Here is a 26,058-nt window from a genome sequence, read left to right as displayed (position 1 = left end):
GGAACCAAATATGTTTGATTTAGTAACAGTTATGACATCCAAATCTGTAGGAATAAAGCCTATGGAAAGAGTCGCATTAAAGCACTGGACTTTCATTTATCATCATACTAGGGAGTCATTTACATTATTCAGTATTAAACACACTCGCAAGCATTCGGTTACACAAAACCAAAGAAAAGAAAGGAGAAACGGTGCCGTATAGCACAAGGAAGATTGTTGTCACCAAATCAGAATCATCATCAAAAGCTGCAGCTCTTCTTCCTTAAACCTCATGGAGAAGCATTTGATCAAAATGCCACACTCCTGCAGTGTTCACACCGGGAGACAGATTAAACGCAATACCCAAAAGAAAGTGCAATTGCAGTTTTAAGGCTTATGGATTTGAAGGACTTACCGTGACCCTTTCCCATTCTTCTTAGCTGTGCAACGTACTCTGAGATTTTCTTGATGGCTTCTACCTGTTTTTTACAGGTCACATGAGGATCGTTGCGTATTTTAAAGTAATGATAGTGTGAAAGCTTTTTGTTTTTACCTGCTCGCCTAGAAACTCAGATTCTACAAAATCAACCAGCTGAACGTCATTGTTCTTCACACCAACCTGTAGGATCAAACACGGGAGAGAGATTATTCTCATCATCTTCTTTTACTGTCAAAGTGTGCTCTGTGATACTGCAATCATGGGTTTAAGTGATGAAAAGATAAGGTCCTTACACTTTGTAACTTCAGAAGCTTTTCATTAGTAAGTTTTTCCAAAGACAGTGCAAGCTCCATCGCTGATTTATAAAAGAGTCAGAACCATCAATAGCATAATATGTAAAAGACCACAGTCGTATAATATGAGTCAACTTACCATACAATGCATCCCCCTTCTCCTCGTGATCAAACTCAGAGATGGGCATCAAAATAGACTGCAGCTTCACTCTCCCACCACGTTTGTTCTTCAAGATCGAATCCATCAAACATAAGTAACAATATCAAAGATCAACAATCTGATAGATTACTGTAGTTACCTGATACTCCATAAACATCTCAGCATGACCTCGCTCTTCAAGACTCGAATCGTTAAAGAACCTATCAGTCAAACATACAACAACAAAATAAGATGATCCACAAGCTGAAGAGACACAAATACGTTTTACTTTAAGACAAAAGGAACTCACTTGGCGAAACCTTTCAAGCCGACATTATCTCTGTCGAAGTAGGCATACAGGGCATGGTAGATATAGGAAACGTTGTACTCCACGCTACGATGATTCACACAAAAGCAAAGCAAATAAGAAATGTTAAGATTCAGACTCATCTTCACGTATTAACCAATATCCTAATCAAGCTAACTCGATTCTGACAAGCACAATTAAATTTTTGATTCAGAACAGAGGCACCATGATAAGTGAATCGAAGCTGAATCAGTACAAGTGTACAAAAGTATGAAGATTAAATTACATAATAAAGCAAAAGAAAAAAAAACTAAAGGAGAGGACATACTTGATCTGATCGTTGATCGCAGCTTCAGAATCATCGGCAAACTTGTGGCGTGCGAGAGAAACAAGAGGGGTAGTGGGAACAAGATCCATTTCCTTTTTCACTTCCTCAAAAGGTTCAAACACAACTCCGGTTAACGACTTCGTGTTCGTGCCTTTCGCCGCCTTAACAGAAAACGTAGATCCACGAGAAGTAAACAGAAGATTCGACGAATTTCTCGACGGAAGAGGAAACAGATTTCCTCCACCACCGCCGGAGCTCGAGCTCAATAGAGAGAGAGCGGGAGAGGCCTTGAGCAACATTGGTTATTTAGATCTAGAGAGAGAGAGAGAGAGAGAGGTGAAGAAGAGGAGAGTTTCTGTTAAACGTACGTCGGAGTAAGCGAACGAACGGAGAGAGAGAGAGGTTTAAGAGACGGCGATGGGTCGAGATGGGAATGACGTGGTTTACTGTTCGTTAGACACGTGGAAAGATGGGAAAAGGCTTGTGGCATACGCGTGGTGTCTCTAGAATAGGCCTTTGAGCAAATTAAGGCGTCGTGTAATTTATCTAACGTAAGATGACAAAGAAACCAGTGAAAACGATGCTTTATAATATTAGTAAAAGATATTATTAAACGAACAACAGCTGCCCAAACAAGAAATATCAACAAAAATATATTAACATTTGATATTCATTCACTTTTCAATTTTTATTGATGTATATTACAATATGTTTCAGGCCATGGTTTTTGTTTTCAGTTTCTAAATGATTCTATTTTCAATATTTATCGTTTCACAGATTTTACTATTTTAGATTCAACCAACCTAGGACAAATCTTAGAGACCTTCCAGTACTACTAGAAGCGTAGGGGAATCATCCAGCTTGTCCCATGAACCATCTTTACCACAGGTTTGAACTACGAAGCGGACTCCTTTCACTTCCGATTCTACCACCAGTTCCGCTACGTAATAGGCTGGTACGTGAGCCACCCCTAGGAACACTGTCTCGCTACTCGCTTTCTCTAGAACCTTCCTCGGTCTTACATCAGTCGACTTCACCTTCTCTGCATACAGATTGTACCTTGGGAATACAGAATCTTCAAGGTCTTTCTGTCTCCATTCTAGCTTAAGCTTGAGGATTTTGGAACCAGAATTACTGGGTAAAAGCTCTATGTTATGAGCTTCGATGACCCACGGCGACGCTGGAAGTAAAGTCTCGGGTTTCTGCTGGTACTGAACATGATCTTTGATTGAGATGTGTCCGAGCAATGCAACATATTCTGATCTCTTTGTCGAATTCTCTGGTCTGTAGCAAAAGGCAGAGATTTCAGTCAGTGTGTGACCATCCATGACAAGATCCATCTCGTGTACCGTCCACTCGGATACTGTCTGCGCTGATGTGGTGAGACATTGTAAAAACATGTTGTCGAATCTGCGGATGGGTTCTTGTGGCGCCACAAGTATGGATTTAGTCTCCTGTGATGGAGATGAGAAAGAAAGCAGGATTCCAAGTTTAGAGGTTTCATCTGATTTCACCTGCACCAGCTCCAATTTTTCCATTAGCATACACAACAAGATCTCATAATGTGATGTATCAAGAAGCAGAGACTTACAGAGTAGGATACTGTGATAGGGGAAGATGAAAGCTGAATATGAGGTTTGAATAGCCTTGTTGTGAAATACGCATCTTCCTTGAGTTTTCCTCTAAAAGTAATGTTCCCTCCTCCGTTAAAAGATGCCTCTCGAGCACTGTCAAATTCATAGTACTTATTGTTTATATATTTGCTCAGAAATGTCAAAAACCTTCTTTCCTTATTTGGGTTTCCGAAATAAATATGAGGATAGTATTAGAGCCAGAACTCACTCAACAGTGACCTGGATGATATCTTTGTTGTCTTCACTGAATTCTAGGAGAGGCTGATGTGAAGAACACACCAAACACGAAGATCAGATGAGAAGAGACACAAACCCAGATCAAGAAGATCAATTGTCATGTTGTGGCAGGAAAAGTTTTTGGTTCATGTAAAACATTAGATGTGTGCAGTAAAATTAAAGACAGTAAGATGTTTTAACCTGAAGACTTTGGCAAGATATGTTATACCATGGAGCATCTGACAGTTGGCGACCTTCGAGTGAAACATGGTAACCAAAGCCCTGAATAAAAGAGAGAAGAGAGTTTCAGAACATAGCGGAACATAATCATAACCAAGAAAATCAGTGGATGATTCACCGTGCTGTTAGTGTTACAAGATAAAAACAAAGACTTAATCGATCTCACCTTACCTGATTGAAATCTGAGTAAAAAGGCAAGACGTGTGGATAGGTTTGGACTATTCCCCAAGACTTCTCGACAAGTGACCACCATCTGAAGAGAAAATATATGAATAAATTCAGCATCTCCTTTACAACAGTAGCAAAATTAAAATGGAGCTCAAACACAGTAATGGTAGTTAAAAGTTTGTAGGCCACAAGGCTATTGCAAATAATTTAAAGCATTACTTATTCTGAGCCGTATGAAAATTGGGTGGTTGTGCAGTCTCATATACCCATCCAGGAGCAAACATGGCAGCTGACAGATTGTGTCTCTTCAGCAAATCAAGAGCAGCATTTACCTAGCGTGTAAAAGATTAGGACGATGAAGAAAATATTCATGCACACATTATTGGTTTTCCCTCTGTCACCAAAATAACAGAGAGGTAAATATCATAAAGAGTTTCTGAGACATACAGTCCATTGCCCACCACCAAACGAGCCCCGACCAAAGACATCAATTCCCATGTAGACATCGAATTTTCTGTCCCCTGCAACTTCAGCTGATAGTTCCGGGTAGCTCTCCTGAAACATCATCATTCATTCATATAAAAAAAACAAGACATATAGAAGAAACTGAAACTGAAGAGATTAATCGAACCGAAAGGCAGACCTTCCATGTATAGTTCATGAATATTCCATCACATAAGTCAAAGAAAGGTTTGTTCAGCTCAGTCAATTGATCTTGCCATTGAAGATTACCACGAATAGTGACACTGTCATACCTGCAGAAAGTTATCAGATGAAATGACACTGTCAAAATACTTATGAACAACGAAAGACTTATGAGCAACTCACCATATGACTAAAGACCCAGGTGTAGATATGTGCAAGACTTTTGTAAGATGGCTTACGAATTCCTTCAAATTTGGGATCTGTTCTTCATCAATTTCGTTCTCTATATTAATCTGCAGGTGGGAGATTATATGTTAGAGAAACCTGTCTTTACACCACTTCACCAGTATGTTTCCAGAAACAGATAGGTTACATCGAAAAATTGCAGATGATTAGAAAATAAAAGTCATGAAAAATAAAGCAAACCAAAACCTCACCAGCCACCCATCAAAGCCTAGAGCAGTAGCAAGTTCTGCTAAACGTCCTGCATACATCTGAGCAGACTCCATTGTGGCAAGCATCTCTTTGCAGGTAGCTGTTCCTTCATTCCATTCTGTGATGAAAGTCCCCAATACCTTTACGTTTCCATAAACACAAGAAAGTAAACTCTTCTCATAATATCCTCAGCAATATACAAAACCCAATTCATCTCTCTGTACACAGACAATCAAACTCCTAATTTAATCATCCTAATCAGCAAATTCAAAGATAATCTCAACTAAAATTGAAACTTTGGAGTTGAAGAAATCAAAAGTTTGAAGACAACTTACTTTAACACCGTGCCTATGAGCAGTATTTGTCCAGCAAGGAGGAGGAAGAGTGACCAGAGAATGAGAGAAGTAAACGAAAATGTCCATCAAATACCAATGCCAAATCGCATATCCGGCGTCGTTTTCACACCCTTGTACCCACTTGTCATCTACATACCCTCCTTTCATATCGTGGCAGACTAGAACCCTTGGGCGATTCTGTAAGCCATCGGAGTTTCGCCGGAGAGGAACGGTGGAGCGATTAAACTGGAAGTGAAAGGAATCGAAGTAAGAACGAGATTTCAGGTCTTGAAGAGTTTTGATCGGGAAAGATATAGGTAACGACGGCTTAGACAGATCGAGAAGCGGAACGGCATCAGACTCTGCGACGGCGTCATTGGAATTGGGCATGAGGAAAGAGAGAGGGAATGAAGTGAGAAGCTTACGGGAGATGGCAAAGAAGAGATTGTAAAGAGATACGAGAGTTCTTCGAGAGAAATAGGCGCGAAGAAGGTCTCGCATTTTGATAGAAGAGGTCAACAGAGGAAGACGACGACGATGGCTTCGTATTTTTATTTTTATTTTTGTCGTCGATGGCTTCGTATTTTCTTTTTAATTTTAATTATTTTTTCTTCTTTTTCTTTTTTGTACACCATATAATAAAAACAGAGCATATGAAAATTATCATTCTTTTAATGTGAATCCTAAAAACGACATGAAAATTTCGTTTTTTGTTTAAGTAAACGGCTAATTTAACGACACGTACACGAAAGCAGATTCATCAGATGTTTTATAATGGGCCTATGGAGATTAAAGGCTTAATAGGCCTTATACAAAGTTAAATGCTGTCGTTGATTCTTAACTAAAAGTTCAAACATGTTGTGATTAGCAAAAAAGTTTAGTAGCTTTCTTGCTTTCTTTTTATTTTTCTTCTTCCTTTTGCTTTTTTTCTTTCATGATTCTTGTCTCTTTGTGTAGTTTAATTTCTTGATATTATAAACTTTAACCAACTATTAACAATAAAATTATTATAATAAAATATTCATAAGTTTCCTACTAATTAAGAACACTCTTATTTAATTTCGTAATATTAAAAGTTTTACGAACATACATTCCTAATCGTAAGTTCGAATTGAAATATTAAACTGTCGTGCCTAATCATGGGCAGTAACATGGGTTTGGTTTAGGATCGTGCAAGTGCAACAAACTATAGCTTTGTTTATTTTATATCATATACTATACAATTCACTATACTCCAAATTTCAATTTTTTTAATTCGAATCAAAATTTTGTCATTACAATACATAAAGAAAGAGAAAAAAGAGTAAGCGTTATAAAGAAAAAATTAAAATGACAACGGCGTTGTCATCACCGTCACACCGTAGAAAACGCCGTCTTACTCACTTCTTCTTCACCGTACTAGCTTTCATCTTACTCGCCGCCTTCATCTACGGCCACGATTTCATCTCTTTCTCCCGTCGTTCTCTCCACTCACCAACGATCCTCCACCAATCCGCAATCGTTGTTGTAGTAGACGAACCTCCTCCGCCTCCGCCGCCATCTCCTCCACCACCGTTACTATCTCCTCCACCGCCTTCTCCTCCACCACCTTCACCTCCGCCTCATGCTTTTGCGGTGGGGAAGACGCCGGAAGGATGCGATGTGTTCAAAGGGAATTGGGTCAAAGACTGGTCAACACGTCCATTTTACAGAGAATCGGAGTGTCCATATATTCAGCCGCAGCTTACTTGCCGAACGCATGGCCGTCCCGATAGTGATTATCAGTCATGGAGATGGCAGCCTGAATCATGCTCACTTCCCTCGTTAGTCTCTCTCTTTCTCTCTCAATTTCGATTTTGAAGGGGATTAGGTCGATTCGGTGGTTGATCTTCAGATCGGTTTGCTCTGTGGCTGTTGAATGTGGTGTAGGTTTAATGCGACGGTGATGTTAGAGAGCTTAAGAGGGAAGAAGATGATGTTTGTTGGAGATTCGTTGAACAGAGGAATGTATGTTTCTCTGATCTGTCTTCTTCATTCACAAATCCCAGAAAAATCCAAATCCATGAATACGTTTGGCTCCCTCACCGTCTTCTCTCTCAAGGTATTTTGGATTCAATCAATGAGACTTAGTTCTTTAGCCTTTATTGGTTCATATTTAGAAAGTCTTGTGGAATCTATGGAATACAAATACAGTTCATAGAGATCTGAGTTTGAGAATGACAATGTTTAAGCTTGGATTTTAAAATTTCTTGCTATGATATGATAAAAGGATGGATTTTGGTTAGTGGCTTGCTAGGATTCTGATAGCTTCTTCTGGTGTGGCTATGTAGGATTATAATGCAACTATTGAGTTCTATTGGGCACCGTTTCTTCTAGAATCAAATTCGGATAACGCTACTATTCATAGAGTATCAGATCGGATTGTGAGGAAAGGCTCGATCAACAAACACGGTAGGCATTGGCGAGGCGCTGATATAGTTGTGTTCAACACATACTTGTGGTGGAGGACTGGCTTCAAAATGAAGATCTTGTATGTACCCAATCATGAAATTTAAAACTCTTCATCATTATTTTTAATAAGAGGTTCTCAAATCTTTTCCTGTATACTTCAATACTTATGATTTGATTGTTTTTTTCAATTTGTTATTTGAAGGGAAGGTTCTTTCAAGGATGAGAACAAGAGAATAGTTGAGATGGAGAGTGAAGATGCATATCGAATGGCACTGAAGACTATGGTTAAATGGGTGAAGAAGAATATGGATCCACTCAAGACAAGGGTTTTCTTTGCTACCATGTCTCCAACTCACTACAAGTCAGTAACTTCTCGTTTTTTTCTGTGATTTCTAGTCATCTATAAACAGTTGCTTCAAATTCAAAACCAGGAACTGAAAAGAGAGGAGATAGGATAATCTAGTCCGGATTTGGTATTGAATGAAATGAGTAAGGGGTTTAGAAGGATCCGGTTTATCTCTAATAGTTCAAGTAAATGTGGTTTTTGAGATGATCCGCAAGTAGAAGAAACCTGACTAAGGTTTAGCTTGTAACTAAAGTTTCATATTTTCTACGTCTATGATCAGGAGCGAAGATTGGGGAGGCGAACAAGGAAAGAATTGTTACAATCAAACGACACCGATCCAAGATATGAATCATTGGCCATCAGACTGCAGCAAAACTTTAATGAAAGTGATACGAGAAGAATTAGACCAAAGAGTGGATTTTCCGGTGACGGTACTTAACATTACACAACTCTCCGGTTATCGGAAAGACGCACACACATCAATCTACAAGAAGCAATGGAGTCCATTGACAAAGGAGCAGCTAGCAAATCCAGCTAGCTACTCAGACTGTATACATTGGTGCTTGCCTGGTCTTCAAGATACTTGGAACGAGCTTCTCTTTGCTAAGTTATTTTATCCATGATTCTTTTCTCTAAATTCAAATTTTTTTTAGAACTGTAATTGTAAATTATGGTTAAATTTTCTGTTTATGATGTACACTATTGTTCTACATAGAGGAGAAAAGGAGTAACTCTACTGTTCTCTATATTAGTAACTCAATAGAAGAGAAATAGCACTTCAAGGAAAGAACAAAAACTATAGAGTTATTCAATATTTTTTCATTGTGAATCAGATCATTAACACCTATGTCTTGTTTATGCTATGATCAATCCAAAGATTAAGTTGTAGTCTTGTAGACCATTGCCTCAGAAGTCTCAAATATCCAGAGAACTCAAACCATCGAACTCGTGACCGTCGTGTGGCTCAAGATGAAGCGGATGCAAATCATAACTACCAGAATCTATGTTGTTTTGGTCCTCGCTCTGACCAGGACCATGTAACATACCTTCACTCATGTCTCCAAGGAGTTCATCAATATCAAAGAACTCATTAGGATCCCAAGAACTCTGTTCATTTTCCATATCATTAGGCCAAGGCCAACCATAATCTCCTACAGTAAGCAAATCCAGTTGCTGCTGCTGCTGCTGATGTTGATGTTGCTGCATCTCCTCTTCTTCCTGTTTCACTTTCTCCTCTTCTTCCTGCTTCGGTCTCTCCTCTTCTTCCTGCTTCAGTCTCTCCTCTTCCGTCATAGCTTCTCCCCAATACCGCTGTTCAAACTCTTTCAACAAATCATAATCCAGCACGGTATCCGCATCTTGATGTCCAACCCCACAATTGTCCCTCCTGGTTTCACCAGACTCTTCCTTAAAATCTAAAACCTGACTATACTGTTTACTTTCACAATCTGTATCTTCCTGCTTCACACAAATATCACCACAAAGAACCGCCTTATCCTCAAGTGTACACACCTCAGACTGACTTGATGTACTAGTAAACTCAGACCCAACACACTGCGGGAAGTTAAGACGAGCCAAGGGACCATACATAACCCTAGCCGCTTCATCATAAGCAGAAGCAGCTTCTTCAGCAGTAGGAAAAGTACCAAGCCAAAGTCTACTTCCTCTGTTCGGTTCCCGGATCTCTGCAACCCATTTACCCCAAATCCTTTGTCTAACACCTCTAAAACTACAGTGAGGATTCTCTGGTCCTCCTTTACCTTTCATACAACCTTTCTTGGATCCTTTAGCAGGAACTCTGCGCCTAGGTTTCTCTCCTTCTATAATAGTCGAAGCATCAACAATCTCGTTGTACTCTTTCCACTTCTTTAATCTATCAGCCACTGTTAAACCATCTGCCCGAGCCCTAGATTTCCTCTTCTTTGGTATATTGTTTCCGGTTTGATCATAAATAGCCATCTTCCTCTTAGTTGCAATCACGGAATCTACAAGATAGGTTAAAAAAAAAAAAAAAAAAAAGTTTAGACTCGGTCTCTCTCTCTCAATTCCAGAAAACAGAATAATTATCGAGTCACACAAAGAATTTATAGTTATAGAGAAGCTCAGAAACAACTTGGGCACCAAGGGTATTTTGCTTGCTCACCAAGTTTTACTTTATTAATAGAAAAGGAAAAATCGGAATTGAAATTTTCCAATTTTTCGTTTTTGTGCCGAATCTTCGGGAGCAAGCTAACTTTGTAAAAATCAACTCGAAATTAAAGAAATCGTCTAAAATAAAATACCCTAAATTGGGGAAAATCCCCAAATTTCTTTATAAAACAATCGAAACCTAAAAAGAGGAAAATTTTCACAAATCAATGATCACGAAAACATCTAAAACCCCAAAATCATCAAACCCAGAGACTTCGGCGAGACTAATTCAACGAAAAATCGACGAACCCAGAAAAGATTAATCAGAAAGGAAAAAATTCAAACATACCTATCGTGAATGACTCCAGGATTCCGAGTCGAACCTCTTCTTTAATGGGGAATAAAAAATCTTCTTTCTCACGCAGCTGTTCTATGTTGTTTGTTGTTAAAAATCGACAAAAATCAAATCGTCTTCTGAAGCTCTCTTCGCGTTCTTCTCTCTCGTGTCTCGTTTTTTTTTTTTTTTTAATAAAGATTTTTTACTTTTTTCCAGAAAACAAGATATTTAGGAATAGAAGTGGTATATATAACTATTGTCTAGATATTTCTGATATTTGAACGAGACTAGTAGTGTGACATGGCACTTATTAACACAGTAATTTAGATCATAACATAACCAGGTGATTGACACGTGTTGAAATTGCCTCACCACACAAAAATACGCTCTTAATACGGGTAAGCAATTGAATCCTTACCATAGTTGATTAAAAACATGCACGCATAAAGAAACATATTTAATTTAATAAACAAATTTGACAAAACAATAAAAGTTTTCAAAATAATAAATTGCTACCCAAGATCAATGTTTAGTTGAATTTAGATTGAAAAAATAATAGAAAGATTTTAGGAAATGAATATTTTAAATATTAATGAAAGCTTTAATGTCTAAAATGTCTCATAAAGATAATATAACTATATCTGAGAAAATTTTAATATTTTGAGATTATTTTTAACAATATATTATGCATAATTTAATTACGTAGATTTTGAGGATACGTATTTTCTTAGTTGATCTACATTAAATTTGAATTTATACAGCATCGAAAAACACACAGCAATATCACAAATTCACAACCAGAGGTCATTCGAAATTCGACAAACTTTTAGTGTTAGTGTTTTTGAAAAATATATATATATTTTTTTAGGTGGAAAAGATGATTACTGTTATTTTTTTGAGGATATGTGATTTCTTTTTTTTTAAAGATGGAAATATTTATACTCTTCTGAGTTGGGTGGCGTGGTATGTGGTGAAATGGGCCTGGATCTTATTTATATCCACCCATACTATTGGGCCCTAGCCTTTTCGGATTTTTCTTGCCGTCGATCATCAGTCAGTAGGACTAGTACTACACAAATTAATAGAGTCTCTCTCTCCTTGAATTGCTATTTTTCTGGGTTGGAACAAACAAGTTGTCTTTTGAAGTTTCCTGTACGTTATTAAAAGTAAAGACAAAAGGTGTGGAACTTGATTATTCAAATGTAAAGACTCTTTTTAAGTCTTTGCATTTTAACGTCAAGAACACTTGGTAGAGAGACAGACTAGTTTATAATGGGAGTCAGTCAAGCTGTGTTGGATTTATTATCCTTGTGGAGTAGAATGTATTATAACTCTGTGTATAAAAGAGAGATGTGCAGGAAACCATGTTAATTATCTACCATCACAATTTCCTTCTTTTCTTCATTGTTTTTTTTTTGTTTAAATCAAGAAAATTAAAATGAAAGGCTTTTCGAACTCAACGGGTGTCATCATTCCTATTACTCTTTGTTTTATTTTCTTTTTCGTTTATCATTCTGAAGACGTGCTTGCGAGGCATCTGTGTCGTCCCGAACAAAGGGATGCTCTTCTCGCTTTCAAAAACGAGTTTCAGATTGGGGAGCCTAGTGATTATTGTATGGCTTTTAGCTTTGAAACTCATCGGACGACGGAGTCATGGGGGAATAACAGCGACTGTTGTAGTTGGAAGGGTATAACGTGCAATGTCAAGTCCGGAGATGTGATCGAGCTACACCTTCGCTGCAGCTTTCTCCATGGCCAGTTTCATTCCAATACCAGTCTTCAAAACCTTCCTTTTCTAACCACTCTTGACCTTTCGGGTAACGATTTTAATGGCCAAATCCCATATTCCATTGGAAACCTTCCTCATCTCACCAGTATCGATCTTTCTTATAATCAGTTTTCAGGTCAGATTCCAACTTCCATCGGAAACCTTTCTCATCTTACCACTCTCCGCCTTTCACAAAATCATTTCAGTGGTCAGATTCCATCTTTCATTGGAAACCTTTTTCATCTAACCACTCTGACCCTTGGGGTTAGTGGCTTCAGTGGTCAGATTCCATCTTGGATTGGCAACCTTTCTAATCTTAACACTCTCGACCTTTCTTATAATCGATTTTCTGGTCAAATTTTGCCTTCAATTGGAAACCTTACTCAACTCACCTCTCTCAACCTTTCTATGAATCAATTTTCTGGTGAAATCCCGTCTTCTATTGAAAACCTTTCTCAACTCACCTATCTCGACCTTTCAATAAACAATCTCGTTGGTGAAATCCCATCTTCTTTTGGCAATCTAAACCAGCTGGCCTCTTTACTTGTTTATTTCAACAAGCTCAGTGGGTATTTTCCCATTGTAATACTGAATTTGACAGGGCTGTCAGATTTATATATCTCCAACAATCAGTTCATTGGCGCGCTTCCTCCCAATATCACTTCACTATCCAACTTGATAGCTTTTGGAGCAAGTGAGAATGCTTTCACTGGAACTATCCCTCCTCCTCTCTTCACCATTCCTTCTTTGATATTTATTCGTCTGAGTGATAACCAACTCAATGGCACTCTTGAGTTTGGAAATACATCTTCTTCACCATCTAACCTACGAAAGTTAGACATTGGCAGCAACAACTTCAAAGGGCCAATCCCCAGATCCATTTCCAAATTTGTCAACCTCTCGGAACTTCACCTTTCTCATTTCGACACGCAAGGCCCAGTTGATTTCAGTATCTTCTCGCATCTCAAATCACTCGAAGATCTTGACCTATCCTATTTGAACACCACCACTACGATTGATTTGAATGAAGTCTTATCATATTCCAAAAGCCTCTCTGTTTTAGATCTCTCAGGCAACCATGTTTCAACAACAAACAAAAGTTCAGTTTCAAATCCCCCTTCACAATTGGTTAGATTTTTGAACTTGTCAGGCTGCGGTATCATTGGGTTTCCAGAGCTGCTAAAAATCCATCATGGAATGAAATCTCTAGACATCTCCAACAACAGAATCGGAGGTCAAGTTCCTGGCTGGTTATGGACTCTACAAAACTTGACGTACGTGAATCTTTCCAACAACACTTTCATCGGTTTCCAGAGATCGAAGAAGAAACAAGGACTATCCTCTGTCGGGAAAACATCTTTGGTGCACTTGTTTGGCTCCAACAACAACTTCATGGGACATATTCCTTCTTTCATATGCGAGTTGCGTTCTCTAGAAACTCTCGATTTATCTGAAAACAACTTTAATGGTTCAATCCCTCGTTGTTTAGCAAACCTCAAGAATACTCTTTCTGTTCTAAACCTTCGTCAGAATAATCTAAGCGGAGGTCTTCCAGAGCATATATTTGAAAGTTTAAGGTCCTTTGACGTCGGTCATAACCAACTTATGGGAAAGCTTCCAAGATCTTTGAATCGTTTCTCTGCTCTTCAAGTTTTGAACGTGGAAAGCAACAAAATCAACGACACATTTCCGTTCTGGTTGGGTTCTCTACAAGAGCTACAAGTTCTTGTCCTTCGCTCCAATGCATTCCATGGACCAATGCATCAAGCCTCTTTCCCTCAGTTGAGAATCATCGACATATCACATAATTACTTCTATGGAACTTTGCCATCAGAGTACTTTGTGAAGTGGAGTGCTATGTCCTCAACTGGAAACAACGAAGTTGGGTCTGACGATATGTACATGGGAGATAGTGGATCAAGCTATTACCATGATTCAATGGTTTTGATGAATAAAGGTATAGAGATGGAGCTAGTACGTATCTTAAAAATCTATACAGCAATCGATTTTTCGGGAAACAAATTTGAAGGAGAGATTCCAAAGTCCATCGGTTTAATGAAAGAGCTTCATGTACTCAACTTGTCAAACAATGCTTTCACTGGCCGCATCCCTTCCTCAATGGGGAACCTGACAGCTCTTGAGTCGTTGGACGTTTCCCAAAACAAACTTTCAGGAGAAATTCCACAAGAGCTAGGAAACCTCTCGTTCCTTTCGTATATGAACTTCTCTCATAACCAGCTTTCAGGTCCAGTACCAGGAGGCCATCAGTTTCAAACGCAGCCTTGCTCTTCCTTTGGGGATAACCCAGGACTTCTCGGCTCTTCCCTTGAAAAAGTTTGCAGAGATATTCACACGACAGCATCACATCAACAGTATGAAACGCTGGAATCAGAGGAACAAGACGAAGAAGAGGTGATTAGTTGGATAGCAGCTGTAGGAGGATTCGTACCTGGTATTTCCTTTGGATTTATGATTGGATACATATTGCATTCCTACAAGCCACAGTGGTTCATTAACCCTTTTGGCCGAAACAGTCGTATATGGAGAAGCACCGCAACTCACTAGAGAGGTATTGTTCTGTCTTTTAAATGAATTTGTTAACAAGACATTAGAATAATTAGGTGGATAAGTTTTTTTAAATAGGTCCATGATTGAAATACCTCTTCTTTTCTTTTTGTGTCAAAGTGAAATTATCTCGTTGATCTATCGTTTATGTGTATACTAACACCCAGACATAATCATAAGTTTTATATCGGTGATTGAACTGCTGAATTTTAAGACTGTTAAATATCTCAATGTTTGTACTTCACATTGAAGCTTTTCTGGTTGCTTATTTACAAACACAGTCCTTTGGTGCTTTCAGGGTGTCCAAGATAACAACAAGAATGAGGCATAGAGAAATGAAGCTCATACTATCTGCATTAATGTTTATCAGCTCTCATTGTCTCCATTATTCAACAAGGATGAAAACTTCAGGTGCTTGACCAAAACTGGCAAAGATCTTTCTTTCTCAACTGTCTAGTTAATAATTTTCTTAGCGCATTTTGCTTGTGAATAAGTGGACCAGAAGAGCATGTACAATATTTGGTGTGATTTAAAGCTTTTAGTTTAATGTCCATGTAAGTTTCATGTGGTAGTTAAATCAAACCTTATTACAAGAACAAATGAAGTGAGTTTTTTTTTTAAATCCCAAACCATATATTGGATTTTCTGCAATACATACTGAAACTGAAGCATATTAAGTTAAGGATTAGCAACAACAGAAGAGAGAGTATTCCTTGGGGAGTCAAATCATTTCCATATTCTTTTCCTTTTTTCACATCTGTTCAAAAGACAAGAGAAGTAGCTAGAAAAGCACTTTGTTCTTAATTCGAGCTTATCATGTGCTTAAAAACTTCCATTGCTCCCTTTTAGCCGAAGTATCTCCCTTCTTGATTCAAGCTGCAAGTACCCAGACAAAAGATTAGAGAATTTGTACTTGAAGCTCATAAATGTAACAGAAGTAATCAATTTGTAAATTTTGCCAAGTAATTTTACCAGCTCCATCTCCAAAGTAATCATCTTCTCAGCTTGTTTCATCTGAGTATGCTTCAACTCCTTGACTTCCGACAATATCTAGCGTAGAAAAACATATTCATAGTAGTTTCATTAGAAGGTCATAAGCACAACTGTTTGTTTTTTCTATAGTTTAGAGAACAATGGATGACCTAAACTTACCTCAGTCAATATATCCACGAAGGTGGGAGATCCCATTTCCGCCTTGAAATGATCCATACGTCCAATGTCATCAACCACCTCTCCTGTAGTGGCGGAAACATAGGAGGATCCACAAGGAGATTTAGCTATACTTCTTTCCTCAAAGTCCCAGGAAATCTTCTCATCCTCCCAAGAATTAGGCACCATCGATGAAGAAGCTGCTCCCATGTTACCCCCAAAGCTCTTGAAACTATCTTTATCCTTAGGATCCTCCAAAATCTTGTTCAGTCCATCCAGATGAACTTGAAAGGAAGATGCTGCATCCCAATCGATGACTGAATATGTATCTTCAGCAGGATCTTCCTTGCTACTGCTAGGTCCTATTCCATTGTTAGCTATAGTAGATGTTCCCTTGTGTTGTGGATGAAGATTTTCTTGATGATGATAAGCATTCACTTTGACATCTTCACCTTCCTTTGAACAATTTCTGAGACCTCCACTGTCTTGGCGGAAAGACGGAACTCGTGAAGCAGATGTCCAAGAATTTTCAACACCTTTACATGGTTGAGATGAAACTTCATTTGTCAAAGAAGTTTTCTTCTCCACAGTTGAAGAAGCAGTCGTGTTTCTCAGAACCGATGAGTAAGATGTACCAGATTGTGACATTGATGGTTGAGTTCTTTCAAGATTGACTAATCTTGAACCTGCCCCGCATGCGCCTTTGTTTGAGTCCTTTTCTTTGTTTTCAGTAGACTCATCTGATGATTTGAACAGATTGCTCCACTTATCAACACGCGTTGCTCCTAAGTCACCTATCTGTGCAAGAGAAGATGCCGGAATAGGTTTTCTGGGTGGCGGTACAGCATCTTTAGATGTTGAAGGTGCCCTTACAGATGGTGATGGTGAAAACAAACGGAGCAGCTTGTTTGTCTGGCCTCGGTCTAGTTCAAACCAAAACATCTTTTCATCCTTGTAATTCTCTGCAATTACTGGGCTGAACTTTTCTTCAGGCAAGGGCTCACACCGCACTCTGACTCGTACCTTTACCTGTGACAAAAATTAGAAGAACGAGATACATTTCACTTTAGAGGACATTTGGTGGATCAACCGATCAACTTATGGAAGTGCTCTAAGTAAAGGTACCTGAGCAGGATATGGACTTGGATCTGACCCATTTGGAGACCAAGCTTTGGGATCAATATTCAGTTTTCCTTCACTAGCAGCTTCAAAGATTCCGTGAAGTGTTCTGTCACTGTAGTTGAACAGGAACAGCGTCAAACCAGGATCAATGTTCTTGATATATGCCATGTGAGGGGCTGGTAAACCTATTCACAAACAAGCATCAGTTTTCGTAATCGGTCGTCACTAAAGTTCAAGCCGCAAAGGTTGAATAGACTGTATAGCCAACTAACCAAACAAATTCTTAGCATAGCACTCTTTAATAGTGCTGAACTTGCAACCAAATATAACCCCACAAAGATCTCCCTTCTTAAGATTCCTCACGCACATAGGTACATATCCTGATATGTATTGGCCATCAGGAGCCAATGTATAGGTCTCTGTCTTCCTCCCAGCACCCATTGCTTCTCACTAGAAAGAACCAATATACATATATGTCAAAAACGAAACCGTAAGAAAAGCAAAACTGATATTGAGAATAGTGAAACGTCAACACAAAACTATCTCCAAAATCATCAAGCAATATGCAGATATTCTCTAAAGTATTCACTTCCAGATATCCTAAGCAGGAGCAGTTTGCATTTTGAGACATTATTTGACTACACTTAAACCTAAATATTCTATTGACTACGGGAGAAACCATGGTGAAATTTGTTCTGTCTACTAAGTTCAGAAACCCTAAGCAGAGAGAATCTAAAATTACTGAACTTTAATAACAGTTCCTACTTCAGAAACCAAAGGAAGATGAAAAATCTCATACGCACATGTGTTCTTCCCCAGCAACGCTCAGTGACAAACCAAAATCAAAGATTTGTAAAAGAGACGAAACAGCAATCGCAATGAAATTAAAACAAATCTGTGAAGCTCAAACGAAATGATACCTCAGATTCCTTAAGCTAACAGCTACCTCGAAGTTGAAGGAGACGTTCTCACTCACCGAAGAGAGAGTTTCAGAGCTTGGAAAAAAAATAGCAAACAGAGCACATTCTCGAATAAATATCAAAGAAATTTCAAATAAGAAAGAAACATCCTTGTAAAGCGAGTTGACATCTCCTTACCTGAATGATCGAGAGACAGAAGAAGACAAAGCAAACGGAATCTTCAGAAACTCAAATCCCTGCAAATCTCACTCCAAAGATGCATCGAGATGAAGAAAATATTCAACAGAGAAATCGAATCGGAAACGGAGAAAAAAAAAATCTTAGGGTTTCTTCGATTGGGTAACGGCTGATATGAGAGACAGAGAGAGAGGGTTAAAAAAGAAGGGTACTACTAGACTGGAAAATTCGCAGAAAACAGAAACACACTGCAAATTTTATTTTTCCGGAGACAAAGAAATTAAAGATGAAGCGCGAAAAAGAAATATTTATGAGACAATTATACCCTTTTGAGATTTTGGGATGTGACACCAAAATGGCAAGTTATAGGGGTGTTACCGTAATATTCATTATCGGAGGATGCAGAGAGACGTTGCAGTTGCACGGCCATCACGTCAATGCTCTGTGTTGTTATTAATAAAGTAGAGATTTGTTTTAATTAGTAGCATCTTGACCAAATATATTATATATACAGTATATATACTAATAAAATTGTTACTATCTTTTTAATTTTATTTTCTCAACTTAAAACATTTTTCTTTAATTCCAGAAAATGGGAGCAAGGTTTGCGGAAAAAAAAAATCAAACAATTTTGATGTTGGTTATAACTTATAAGTTTATAAAAATGGGTAATGCAGCAAACTGAGAAGTGAGAACTATGATACTATATAAGGTTTAAATATGACAGTATTACTTTGACTGAAATATGGTAAGTTTTTATAGAATTACAAGGCGGAGAACGTTATGTACTTTGAAAAATACAAAAATAACAGCATAATCTACGTCTTGTACATCAATGAAATATATTAATCGTTTGTTTTATCCGCAATTGTGATTGGTAGCTAAAGACAAAGTTCGATATTTAATGGTTTCTCTGTACGTTTCAAATTACATTGTTTTTGTGAAACATATATAGATTATTATCCTTTTAGGCTGTAAATAATTGCAATCCCTTACTTTTTTTTTTTGAATTTAATGTTAAATTATATTCAAAAGAAAAATTAATCGTTTGTACAACTAGTGTAACGTTTTTTCGAAAAAATTTAAAACAACAATAATTTGATCTAGTTCAGAAAATAAATCAACTTCTTGACCGGAACCAAACTTGAAGTCCGTCGTCGTAACGTCTATCTCCCGCGCGTCGAATGGAAGATAATTGATCTCTAACTTGCTTGTCAATCCAAATAGTGAGCTGAGGAGCTGGTGTTGATGGTCCTCCATGACATCTTCCATTCCTCTCTCTCCAAATTGCATAGATAGTAGTTTTGTTAGATATACAAGTGCTGAAGGAGTATGTGTAGGTGACACAGGAATATCCACAAATGGAAATGACACTGGAAGAGTGTCGTTGCCTCCTCACTTGTGGAAGAGTCTTGTTGGAGACAGATACCAGGCTAGTGTTCCTTAGCTTGGCACCACTGACATTGTGTTGTCGTACAGCCCATATGCATTCATGCCTACCTACGTCTTATACTATAAGAATATTGAGAGAAACACGATCGTAAACCTTGAGATACAAGGAATGCAAGTGTTTAACGGTAAGGTAAGCGATGATACATCTTTCTAACCGTGTTGAGAAGAACATTAAGCTTTTCCAAGAATTTACTAACTTTTACAGCCTGACGATTTTAGGCTATTAAGTTCTAATCATACGGATCGTTTAGTTCTTATTATTTTATTTTTTTTCTTATGTACTACTGTTATCCATCTCACAATAATATTACATTATATTTTCACTCTTTTTAATTTGTGTCTAAAACACACCATACTAAGAGAAGAACCTGATTAAGAACTTTAGGGGAAAGAGATAATACTATTGATCGTCATCAACCTGATGAAGTTAATCTTCTGAAGACTAATGACTATTGATCGTTAGACTTGCCGGACAACATCTAAGGGCATCATTATCCCTATATTCGATCGGGGCTTACACTAATATTAAAAGCCCAAAAATTGAAAACAGTAAAAAGGGAAAGACCATCCGGATGCTACTCAAGATCTTTTTCGACTCGCTTCTTACGCAACACGTTGATAGGCTAAAAAAAGAAATAAACGAAACCATATAATTTTTTTCTGTTTTGTCAAAAAGAAAAATAAACCCCCAAATCGATTCTCCTCTCTAGAACCCTAGATGGAGAGATTGAAACGAGGAAGGATTTCTGGGTTTGGTAGGATTTTTCTTTTCCTTGTGAGATTTGAAAGTTTCAATTTTTATTGGTGATCATCTTTCTGGATTTTGGGGGGTTGGGTTACTTCTCTGTTTTGTGAGATGTCACATGTTGCTAAAGTCTCTGAGTTTCACAGAGAAGGGAACGACTGGTACATACTTCTTATCTTCTTCCTTCTTTACTTGCATGTATGTGTGTGTTGTTTATGCGATTTAAGTTCATGGGTTGTGTCCTAACTTCATTCAATTGTTCTAATTTATGATGTCGGTAGCTCAGAGACCTTAAAGTTTGCAGCTTTATTTACAATTCTTTACTTGTCATATCAGTTTTAAAGATGCACAAAGAGAATAACTTAACCCAATTTGGATCCTAATATGGAAGATAGGCTATGATTAGATTAGTACATAAGATGAAATTTTGTACTTTGGAAACATTAAAGAGAGCTTTGGATTGCAAATATGCAGGTTTTGTAAGACAGGACTGTCAAGTGATATCAATGTTGTTGTTGATGATGTGAAGTTCCATCTTCATAAGGTATATAGCTTTTTTTGGTTTTTCTTTGATGCTTTGCTTGCTTCATGAGTTTGGTATCACCTTTGTCTTCTACTGTAACTATGTGTTTGACCGTTAAGTAGGAGAATTTGTGTGAAGAATCACTGAGAACATTATATCTTAGTATGATGAGTTCAGGAAGATAATTGTTCTGCTGGTGCGTTGCCTTGAGAAAAGATTAGTCTTGTTAGTGCTCCAAGTAGATTCAGCTACTAGTTGTGTGAATACCTTTGTTATGGTTGTGTAAGGCATGTAACGACATGTATGGTTATTGTAATTGCTGAGATGGTTGGGACTTGTCTCAAGTCAGGACTAGAATGCCAAACTTTATAGTTGTTAACTTCTACATGGTATTGAATCAATCATAAAACTAAAACATGACAGTTTTTGCGAGATTTTGCTAACAAAACCATAATATTGTAGAGAAGTGATGGAGGCGGCGTTTTTGAAATTCTGGATAGAATGAATGGACCCGTACTTTGCGGCTGTCAGACTCTTGCTGCTTGCCAGGTAATAGCTTGTCTACTTGCGCTAACATTACTTTCGGGTATGGAAACCATCTAAAACGGCTACCCAAAATTTGGTTCTTGATGTTACAGCCAGGGGAAGCTTATGGTTCATGCAAAAATGCTACTCTACAGAAGAGAACTCCAAACATGGATTCAACAACTGGAAATTACTCAGGTGCAAGCTAGTCAGGTTCAGTTCAGTTCTCAAAATCCTTAGCTTCTGCAGTCTATCCACGAAACATCGTTGTTGTCTTCTGCTTCTCATGGCTTCCATTGCTGATCCCGTGGTTAATTCTCGAGCTCTCTGGTTTTTGCCCGTTTGTTTCGGGTTTGAGTTTCTTTGCGATCAGATTAATATATTAACCGTAGCGGCATTGTCTTAAAAATTATGTTTTTAATTTTTAAGTTTGTATCTTTGATGTTTCTAATTTGTATCTTTTTTTTTGTTATATATTTTTCTTTTTTATAATTATAAAATTAATTAATAAAATTATTAATAAGTTTTACATTATTTTATTATTATAAATTTAAAAACCTACAAGTTCAACCAATAACTATCACATTTTGTTTGGTTCTTAAAATTAACTATTACATTACTAATATATTAAACATCTCCTGAAATGCATTTTTGGGGTTATGTCCATAATGATGCTCTAATAATCATAAAATGTTCTCTGATTAAAAAAATATATTATCTCTTTATCTTAGTCAAAATGAAGAAAAATCACAAGATCTAGAAGCTTAATAAAATACTAGTTGGAACTCATTATTCCTCTTCGTGTCAGATTTACAAAACCCCGGAAAAAAGTACTTTATTAAAGAGTAAATGAAATCATCTTTTTCTTCTCTCTCAAGTAATCTAAGAACCGCGTTAATCAACTTTTATATAATAAAATCCGATCAAAATAAAACTTTTATATGATAAACTCGACTTTTCTTTTCTTTGATTAATATAAAAATTGAGGAAAAACTCAAAAAGACACTGCGATTCTTTGAGTTATAATAGAGGCATCTTTTAATTAGATTTCTTGTATCAGACTCAGACAGACTTGTTCCTTCTTTTCTTTTTTGGATCAAAGTCAGACTTGTTCAAGAACTAAACGTTCTTTGATAAAAAAAAAATGGTGAGTGTTGTGGGAGAGATGTTTTGTAATCCGTACACGACGGAGCTGGTGGTGAGAAGGCGGCGTGAGAGCCTGAAAACGGATCGTTACGACGTTTTCGATCACTCCGACAATCTCATATTCACCGTCGACGGTGGTATTTGGAACATCCGCCGTAAACGTGTACTCCGTGACGCCACGGGAGTTCCTGTTCTCTCCATGCGCACCAAGGTCACACAAACCTCTTACTAACCACATCTATTTAATCTACGAAATCATTATATTGTGTATTGTTAAGGGGATCATCACTTGTTAATTGTTTTACATGAAGTCTAGCTATTTCGGTTTTAATGGAACGACTAAGTAAATATATATATATATATATCGTAAGGACGATTTGGCTGCATAAACCTAATTTATCCAAATTTAGAACCTAGCTTTACACGTATATAACAAGGTAGCAACGCCTAATTTCATTTTCTTTAGAAATTGGTAGATGTCAATAGACCGGCTGAGTGGTAAATGGCCTAAAAGTCCAAACCCAATTTTTATTGCCAACTTTTGTCTTTAATATATTTTTCAACAGTTTTAAAATCATAATATATTAATTTCCTACCGATTATTCAGAAAATGGAATGACTAATTGTTTAATTCAAAAGAAAGATGAATGTCTAGATATGTATGTTTAGAGGTGTATCCTAAAAAGATAAGAAATGTACATGAATGTATCAGGGAGTTGTAACAATGAGATACAAGTGGGAAGTATACAAAGGAGAAAGCACAGAATCTGAAGATCTTCTTTTCTCAGCAAGGGAACCAAATCTATTATCCTTCAAAACATCACTCGATGTCACTCTACCGCCAAACAAGAGTTCAACAGACGTCACTAGTATCGAGCCAGATTTTCGAACATTGGGTCGGTATATCGGATCTTCTTTCAAACTATTTGAGCCAATTCACAATACTCTTCTTGCTGAGGTATGTCATCCCTTCATTATTCCCTACCTTCTTTGCTTTCTAGCTCAAACTAGTTATATATATGATATTGCAAATTATTTTGGAGTTTATTAGATTATTCCTCTAGCTAGCTAGCCACCACCATTTTCTCCCATATATGAATAGATTTTTGTTCGAAGGAGATATTAGTTAAAAAGAAGGAATATAATGATAAGTGAGAGCTTGATCCAAATGCAGGTGGTTCATGATTTCACATGGGGAGGACTTATAAGAGGGAGTTACTGCTTCAAAGTGAGAGTCAATCCATATGTAGATTTCGCACTCGTCGTGGCTTTACTTGTAATCACAGATGATACTTCTAATCTACGTTAGACAAAGAATTCTACTACTGATGATGTCAGCGGGTTACAGTAATACCTACATATTGTTCAAAAGTTAGACAAATGGATTGTAATAGACATATATATACATCAGTATTGTGGATAACATTTGAAGACTAATATGGTCATGGGACATTATCATAAAGACACATCTAGTTCAATGAATTGTCAATATTTGCGGGCACTCCATCACACATAATGAACGAACATAAATAATGAATACGCCCATGTAGACTTTTATCTAACAACTTGATTAATGTATTTTTCTATTAGTTCCGTTCTGTTGTTGTTGTTATTATCGTCCCACTCGTCGTCACACCATTTTGACCATACACACACGAACGCCAAAAAAAAAGTGAGATATATGACGCCAATTAATGCGTGTCCACATCCACATAAAGACGCATTAGTGACCTTCCTCGTTGCTTCCCACTACTACCCCACTCTCTCTTTTACAAAAATGATTTGCGTCCACGATTGCAATTTATCGATTTTTATAGTTTTTCCCATTAAGAAAAGACAAACTATGATGTCAAATCCATATAATCTACAACAATCATCAAACTTGTTTTAGATTAGCAACTAATCTGAATTCTTATATATATCGAGTTTAATTCAAACCCAAACTAAAGTATGTCATGCATTGATTTGGTTACAAATTTGAGGTACATACGCATTAACTAAAATCGGATTTAACTTCTTTTCTTTTTTATACAACGTGTGTCTATCTTGCTTAATAAACTTAACTCGTTTATCAAATTCAGACAAACATATAGTTTTGTGTGATATAAAATATCATCAAAAGATCCCAAAAGCACATTTTTATTTCAATTATAACATAACCAAACGTTACATCAGACGCAACGGGACAACAAGTCCATTTGGGTTTCCCCATTCTTGTTCCCACTAAAAACACACACACACACACACGAATTTTAAAGCAATTAGGAAAAAGAAAAGAACTAGCTACAGCCAAACGCAGCGTAAGCTTTTCAAACGCAAACACCGCGTTTAAAACAGCAACCAAATCCTTTTTTTTTCAACCCATAAAACAAAAGAAACCAAACACACACCGACACGTAAGCAGCCTTTATTTTAGTTTTATTAATATTCCTTCACCTGAAGTGGCTGTTAACCAAATCCTATTCAAATCGCGAGAACCAAACCGGGTACGGATTTACCAGCCCGACCCGAGAATTGGCTTTCCCAGACGGAGGGGCAATGCGAGGGAGCAATCTCAGGGGAGCGTCGTCCAGCAACAACGTTACCGATCCGCGTGACGGTGAGAGAAGTGTTAGAGTACTCCCTCACCTGAGTGATTATCCCATTCGCTACGGTCCAAGCGTGGATCCAAGAAACAGAGGTGGCGGCGTCGCAGCCTTCAGCGATGACGGTGGACCCGAAGGAGACGACGGAGAGAGGAACGAACTCGAAAGATGGAGAGACACCTCCGGTGAGCATGCGCATCAAAAACTGGTGCGGCGGAGGGCCGTGGAACCAATACTCCAGATCTGGGGTTAGGATCTGGTGAACGGAGTCGACGTCGCGAGATCTCAGGGCTTCATACAGCTTCAGAACCACGTCTCGGTTCTTGATCTCTGATTCCGCCAGAGTATCCAGTTCTTGGCGAGTTCCTAGAATTGAAGTGAGCTAGTTATTTATTATTGAAGAAGATGAAACGACGAGTCTTTGGAGGATTTTGAAAATGGTGTTGTGTATAATAAGAAACACTCTGGGATTTATTATATAGGCGGAGGCTATGGGGTTGGGATATGATTCTGTACAACCAATCCTATTTTTGAGGTTTTTGGATATTTAGCTTCGGTTTGACACGTGTCTATTTTTTGTTGGGTTAAACTGGAATGTGGGACCCGGCGATAAAGCTCGTTGAAAGTTGCGCCAGCTAATATTTTGACCCCACAGTCGTCGTATTTAGGTGAATTATTTAATAGGTTAATTGAATTTGCTTACGGTAAGTAAAAAAATATCTATTTCACTTTAATTCATTTGAGGACAACCACAAAAAAAAAAAAAAAACTCTTCCAATTTTTTAAATTAGAGTTTAGGATTTTGTTTTTGTAAAAACACAAATTTTGGAAATTTATTTATGTACAGTTTTTATATAAAAATTTTAAAAATAAAAGGTGTAACAGGTTTATTAAATCTAATGAAAAGTCAACTAGTGAATAACACTAACTTTTAGCTAGTGTTTAGAAATTATTGAAAAAAATAAAAACACATAATTTGA

At 37.5% G+C, this 26,058-nt stretch overlaps 8 protein-coding genes across 8 annotated transcripts; 4 read left to right on the top strand and 4 right to left on the bottom strand.

Moving 5' to 3' along the window:
* Window positions 1–62: 62 nt before the first annotated feature.
* On the bottom strand, window positions 63–5,724 carry LOC17892244 (cytosolic endo-beta-N-acetylglucosaminidase 2). Its single transcript, XM_006297006.2, is given in 20 exon segments — window positions 63–303; window positions 395–458; window positions 533–598; window positions 712–773; window positions 851–938; window positions 1,011–1,071; window positions 1,161–1,244; window positions 1,486–1,784; window positions 2,360–2,380; window positions 2,382–2,999; window positions 3,077–3,212; window positions 3,328–3,380; window positions 3,537–3,617; window positions 3,747–3,828; window positions 3,963–4,075; window positions 4,191–4,298; window positions 4,387–4,498; window positions 4,572–4,681; window positions 4,826–4,963; window positions 5,159–5,724. Coding segments are annotated over 20 exon segments (2,838 nt in total). The 5' UTR covers window positions 5,660–5,724; the 3' UTR covers window positions 63–262.
* Window positions 5,725–6,468: 744 nt separating this feature from the next.
* LOC17892148 (protein trichome birefringence-like 32) lies at window positions 6,469–8,680 on the top strand. Its single transcript, XM_006297605.2, has 5 exons — window positions 6,469–6,960; window positions 7,067–7,238; window positions 7,468–7,667; window positions 7,791–7,949; window positions 8,215–8,680. Exons 1-5 carry the CDS (start codon window positions 6,488–6,490, stop codon window positions 8,555–8,557), a joined length of 1,347 nt encoding a protein of 448 aa, XP_006297667.1. The 5' UTR covers window positions 6,469–6,487; the 3' UTR covers window positions 8,558–8,680.
* A 31-nt stretch (window positions 8,681–8,711) lies between these two features.
* LOC17890834 (dehydration-responsive element-binding protein 2B) lies at window positions 8,712–10,598 on the bottom strand. Its single transcript, XM_023786398.1, has 2 exons — window positions 10,414–10,598; window positions 8,712–9,919 (listed from the first exon to the last, which is right to left on the bottom strand). Exon 2 carries the CDS (start codon window positions 9,891–9,893, stop codon window positions 8,850–8,852), a length of 1,044 nt encoding a protein of 347 aa, XP_023642166.1. The 5' UTR covers window positions 9,894–9,919; window positions 10,414–10,598; the 3' UTR covers window positions 8,712–8,849.
* Window positions 10,599–11,839: 1,241 nt separating this feature from the next.
* On the top strand, window positions 11,840–15,322 carry LOC17892689 (receptor like protein 30). The gene is made up of 2 exons (XM_006296849.2): window positions 11,840–14,738; window positions 15,033–15,322. The coding sequence occupies exon 1, from the start codon at window positions 11,840–11,842 to the stop codon at window positions 14,732–14,734; it is 2,895 nt and encodes a 964-aa protein (XP_006296911.1). The 3' UTR covers window positions 14,735–14,738; window positions 15,033–15,322.
* Window positions 15,323–15,454: 132 nt separating this feature from the next.
* LOC17893512 lies at window positions 15,455–18,022 on the bottom strand. The gene is made up of 6 exons (XM_006296691.2): window positions 17,926–18,022; window positions 17,278–17,455; window positions 17,009–17,190; window positions 15,887–16,912; window positions 15,707–15,784; window positions 15,455–15,610 (listed from the first exon to the last, which is right to left on the bottom strand). Exons 2-6 carry the CDS (start codon window positions 17,444–17,446, stop codon window positions 15,557–15,559), a joined length of 1,509 nt encoding a protein of 502 aa, XP_006296753.2. The 5' UTR covers window positions 17,447–17,455; window positions 17,926–18,022; the 3' UTR covers window positions 15,455–15,556.
* A 2,164-nt stretch (window positions 18,023–20,186) lies between these two features.
* LOC111831637 (PI-PLC X domain-containing protein At5g67130-like) lies at window positions 20,187–21,790 on the top strand. Its single transcript, XM_023786622.1, has 4 exons — window positions 20,187–20,460; window positions 20,774–20,843; window positions 21,285–21,371; window positions 21,461–21,790. The coding sequence occupies exons 1-4, from the start codon at window positions 20,411–20,413 to the stop codon at window positions 21,554–21,556; spliced, it is 303 nt and encodes a 100-aa protein (XP_023642390.1). The 5' UTR covers window positions 20,187–20,410; the 3' UTR covers window positions 21,557–21,790.
* A 553-nt stretch (window positions 21,791–22,343) lies between these two features.
* On the top strand, window positions 22,344–23,971 carry LOC17891945 (protein LURP-one-related 9). Its single transcript, XM_006298542.2, has 3 exons — window positions 22,344–22,704; window positions 23,206–23,451; window positions 23,668–23,971. The coding sequence occupies exons 1-3, from the start codon at window positions 22,492–22,494 to the stop codon at window positions 23,800–23,802; spliced, it is 594 nt and encodes a 197-aa protein (XP_006298604.1). The 5' UTR covers window positions 22,344–22,491; the 3' UTR covers window positions 23,803–23,971.
* A 642-nt stretch (window positions 23,972–24,613) lies between these two features.
* On the bottom strand, window positions 24,614–25,534 carry LOC17891111 (senescence associated gene 20). Its single transcript, XM_006299959.2, has one exon. The coding sequence runs from the start codon at window positions 25,275–25,277 to the stop codon at window positions 24,957–24,959; it is 321 nt and encodes a 106-aa protein (XP_006300021.2). The 5' UTR covers window positions 25,278–25,534; the 3' UTR covers window positions 24,614–24,956.
* Window positions 25,535–26,058: the final 524 nt, after the last annotated feature.

Source organism: Capsella rubella, unplaced genomic scaffold (assembly GCF_000375325.1).
Source record: "Capsella rubella cultivar Monte Gargano unplaced genomic scaffold, Caprub1_0 scaffold_3, whole genome shotgun sequence".
Lineage (NCBI taxonomy): Eukaryota > Viridiplantae > Streptophyta > Magnoliopsida > Brassicales > Brassicaceae > Capsella > Capsella rubella.
Note: the sequence above shows the minus strand (reverse complement) of the source record. Positions and strands in the feature narration are given on the sequence as shown.

What these genes read in the sequence shown, in the direction of transcription:
- LOC17891111 (XM_006299959.2), bottom strand. Translation starts at nt 25,277, where the DNA reads ATGCGCATGCTCACCGGAGGTGTCTCTCCATCTTTCGAGTTCGTTCCT.
- LOC17891945 (XM_006298542.2), top strand. Translation starts at nt 22,492, where the DNA reads ATGGTGAGTGTTGTGGGAGAGATGTTTTGTAATCCGTACACGACGGAG. An exon ending in TTCTCTCCATGCGCACCAAG is followed by an intron (nt 22,705 to 23,205) that starts GTCACACAAACC and finishes TGAATGTATCAG; the next exon opens with GGAGTTGTAACAATGAGATA. An exon ending in ACAATACTCTTCTTGCTGAG is followed by an intron (nt 23,452 to 23,667) that starts GTATGTCATCCC and finishes ATCCAAATGCAG; the next exon opens with GTGGTTCATGATTTCACATG.
- LOC17890834 (XM_023786398.1), bottom strand. Translation starts at nt 9,893, where the DNA reads ATGGCTATTTATGATCAAACCGGAAACAATATACCAAAGAAGAGGAAA.
- LOC17893512 (XM_006296691.2), bottom strand. Translation starts at nt 17,446, where the DNA reads ATGGGTGCTGGGAGGAAGACAGAGACCTATACATTGGCTCCTGATGGC. An exon ending in TCGTGGATATATTGACTGAG is followed by an intron (nt 15,785 to 15,886) that starts GTAAGTTTAGGT and finishes TTTCTACGCTAG; the next exon opens with ATATTGTCGGAAGTCAAGGA. An exon ending in TTACTTTGGAGATGGAGCTG is followed by an intron (nt 15,611 to 15,706) that starts GTAAAATTACTT and finishes GGGTACTTGCAG; the next exon opens with CTTGAATCAAGAAGGGAGAT.
- LOC111831637 (XM_023786622.1), top strand. Translation starts at nt 20,411, where the DNA reads ATGTCACATGTTGCTAAAGTCTCTGAGTTTCACAGAGAAGGGAACGAC. An exon ending in CACAGAGAAGGGAACGACTG is followed by an intron (nt 20,461 to 20,773) that starts GTACATACTTCT and finishes GCAAATATGCAG; the next exon opens with GTTTTGTAAGACAGGACTGT. An exon ending in AGACTCTTGCTGCTTGCCAG is followed by an intron (nt 21,372 to 21,460) that starts GTAATAGCTTGT and finishes TTGATGTTACAG; the next exon opens with CCAGGGGAAGCTTATGGTTC.
- LOC17892148 (XM_006297605.2), top strand. Translation starts at nt 6,488, where the DNA reads ATGACAACGGCGTTGTCATCACCGTCACACCGTAGAAAACGCCGTCTT. An exon ending in GGCTTCAAAATGAAGATCTT is followed by an intron (nt 7,668 to 7,790) that starts GTATGTACCCAA and finishes TGTTATTTGAAG; the next exon opens with GGAAGGTTCTTTCAAGGATG. An exon ending in ATGTCTCCAACTCACTACAA is followed by an intron (nt 7,950 to 8,214) that starts GTCAGTAACTTC and finishes GTCTATGATCAG; the next exon opens with GAGCGAAGATTGGGGAGGCG.
- LOC17892689 (XM_006296849.2), top strand. Translation starts at nt 11,840, where the DNA reads ATGAAAGGCTTTTCGAACTCAACGGGTGTCATCATTCCTATTACTCTT.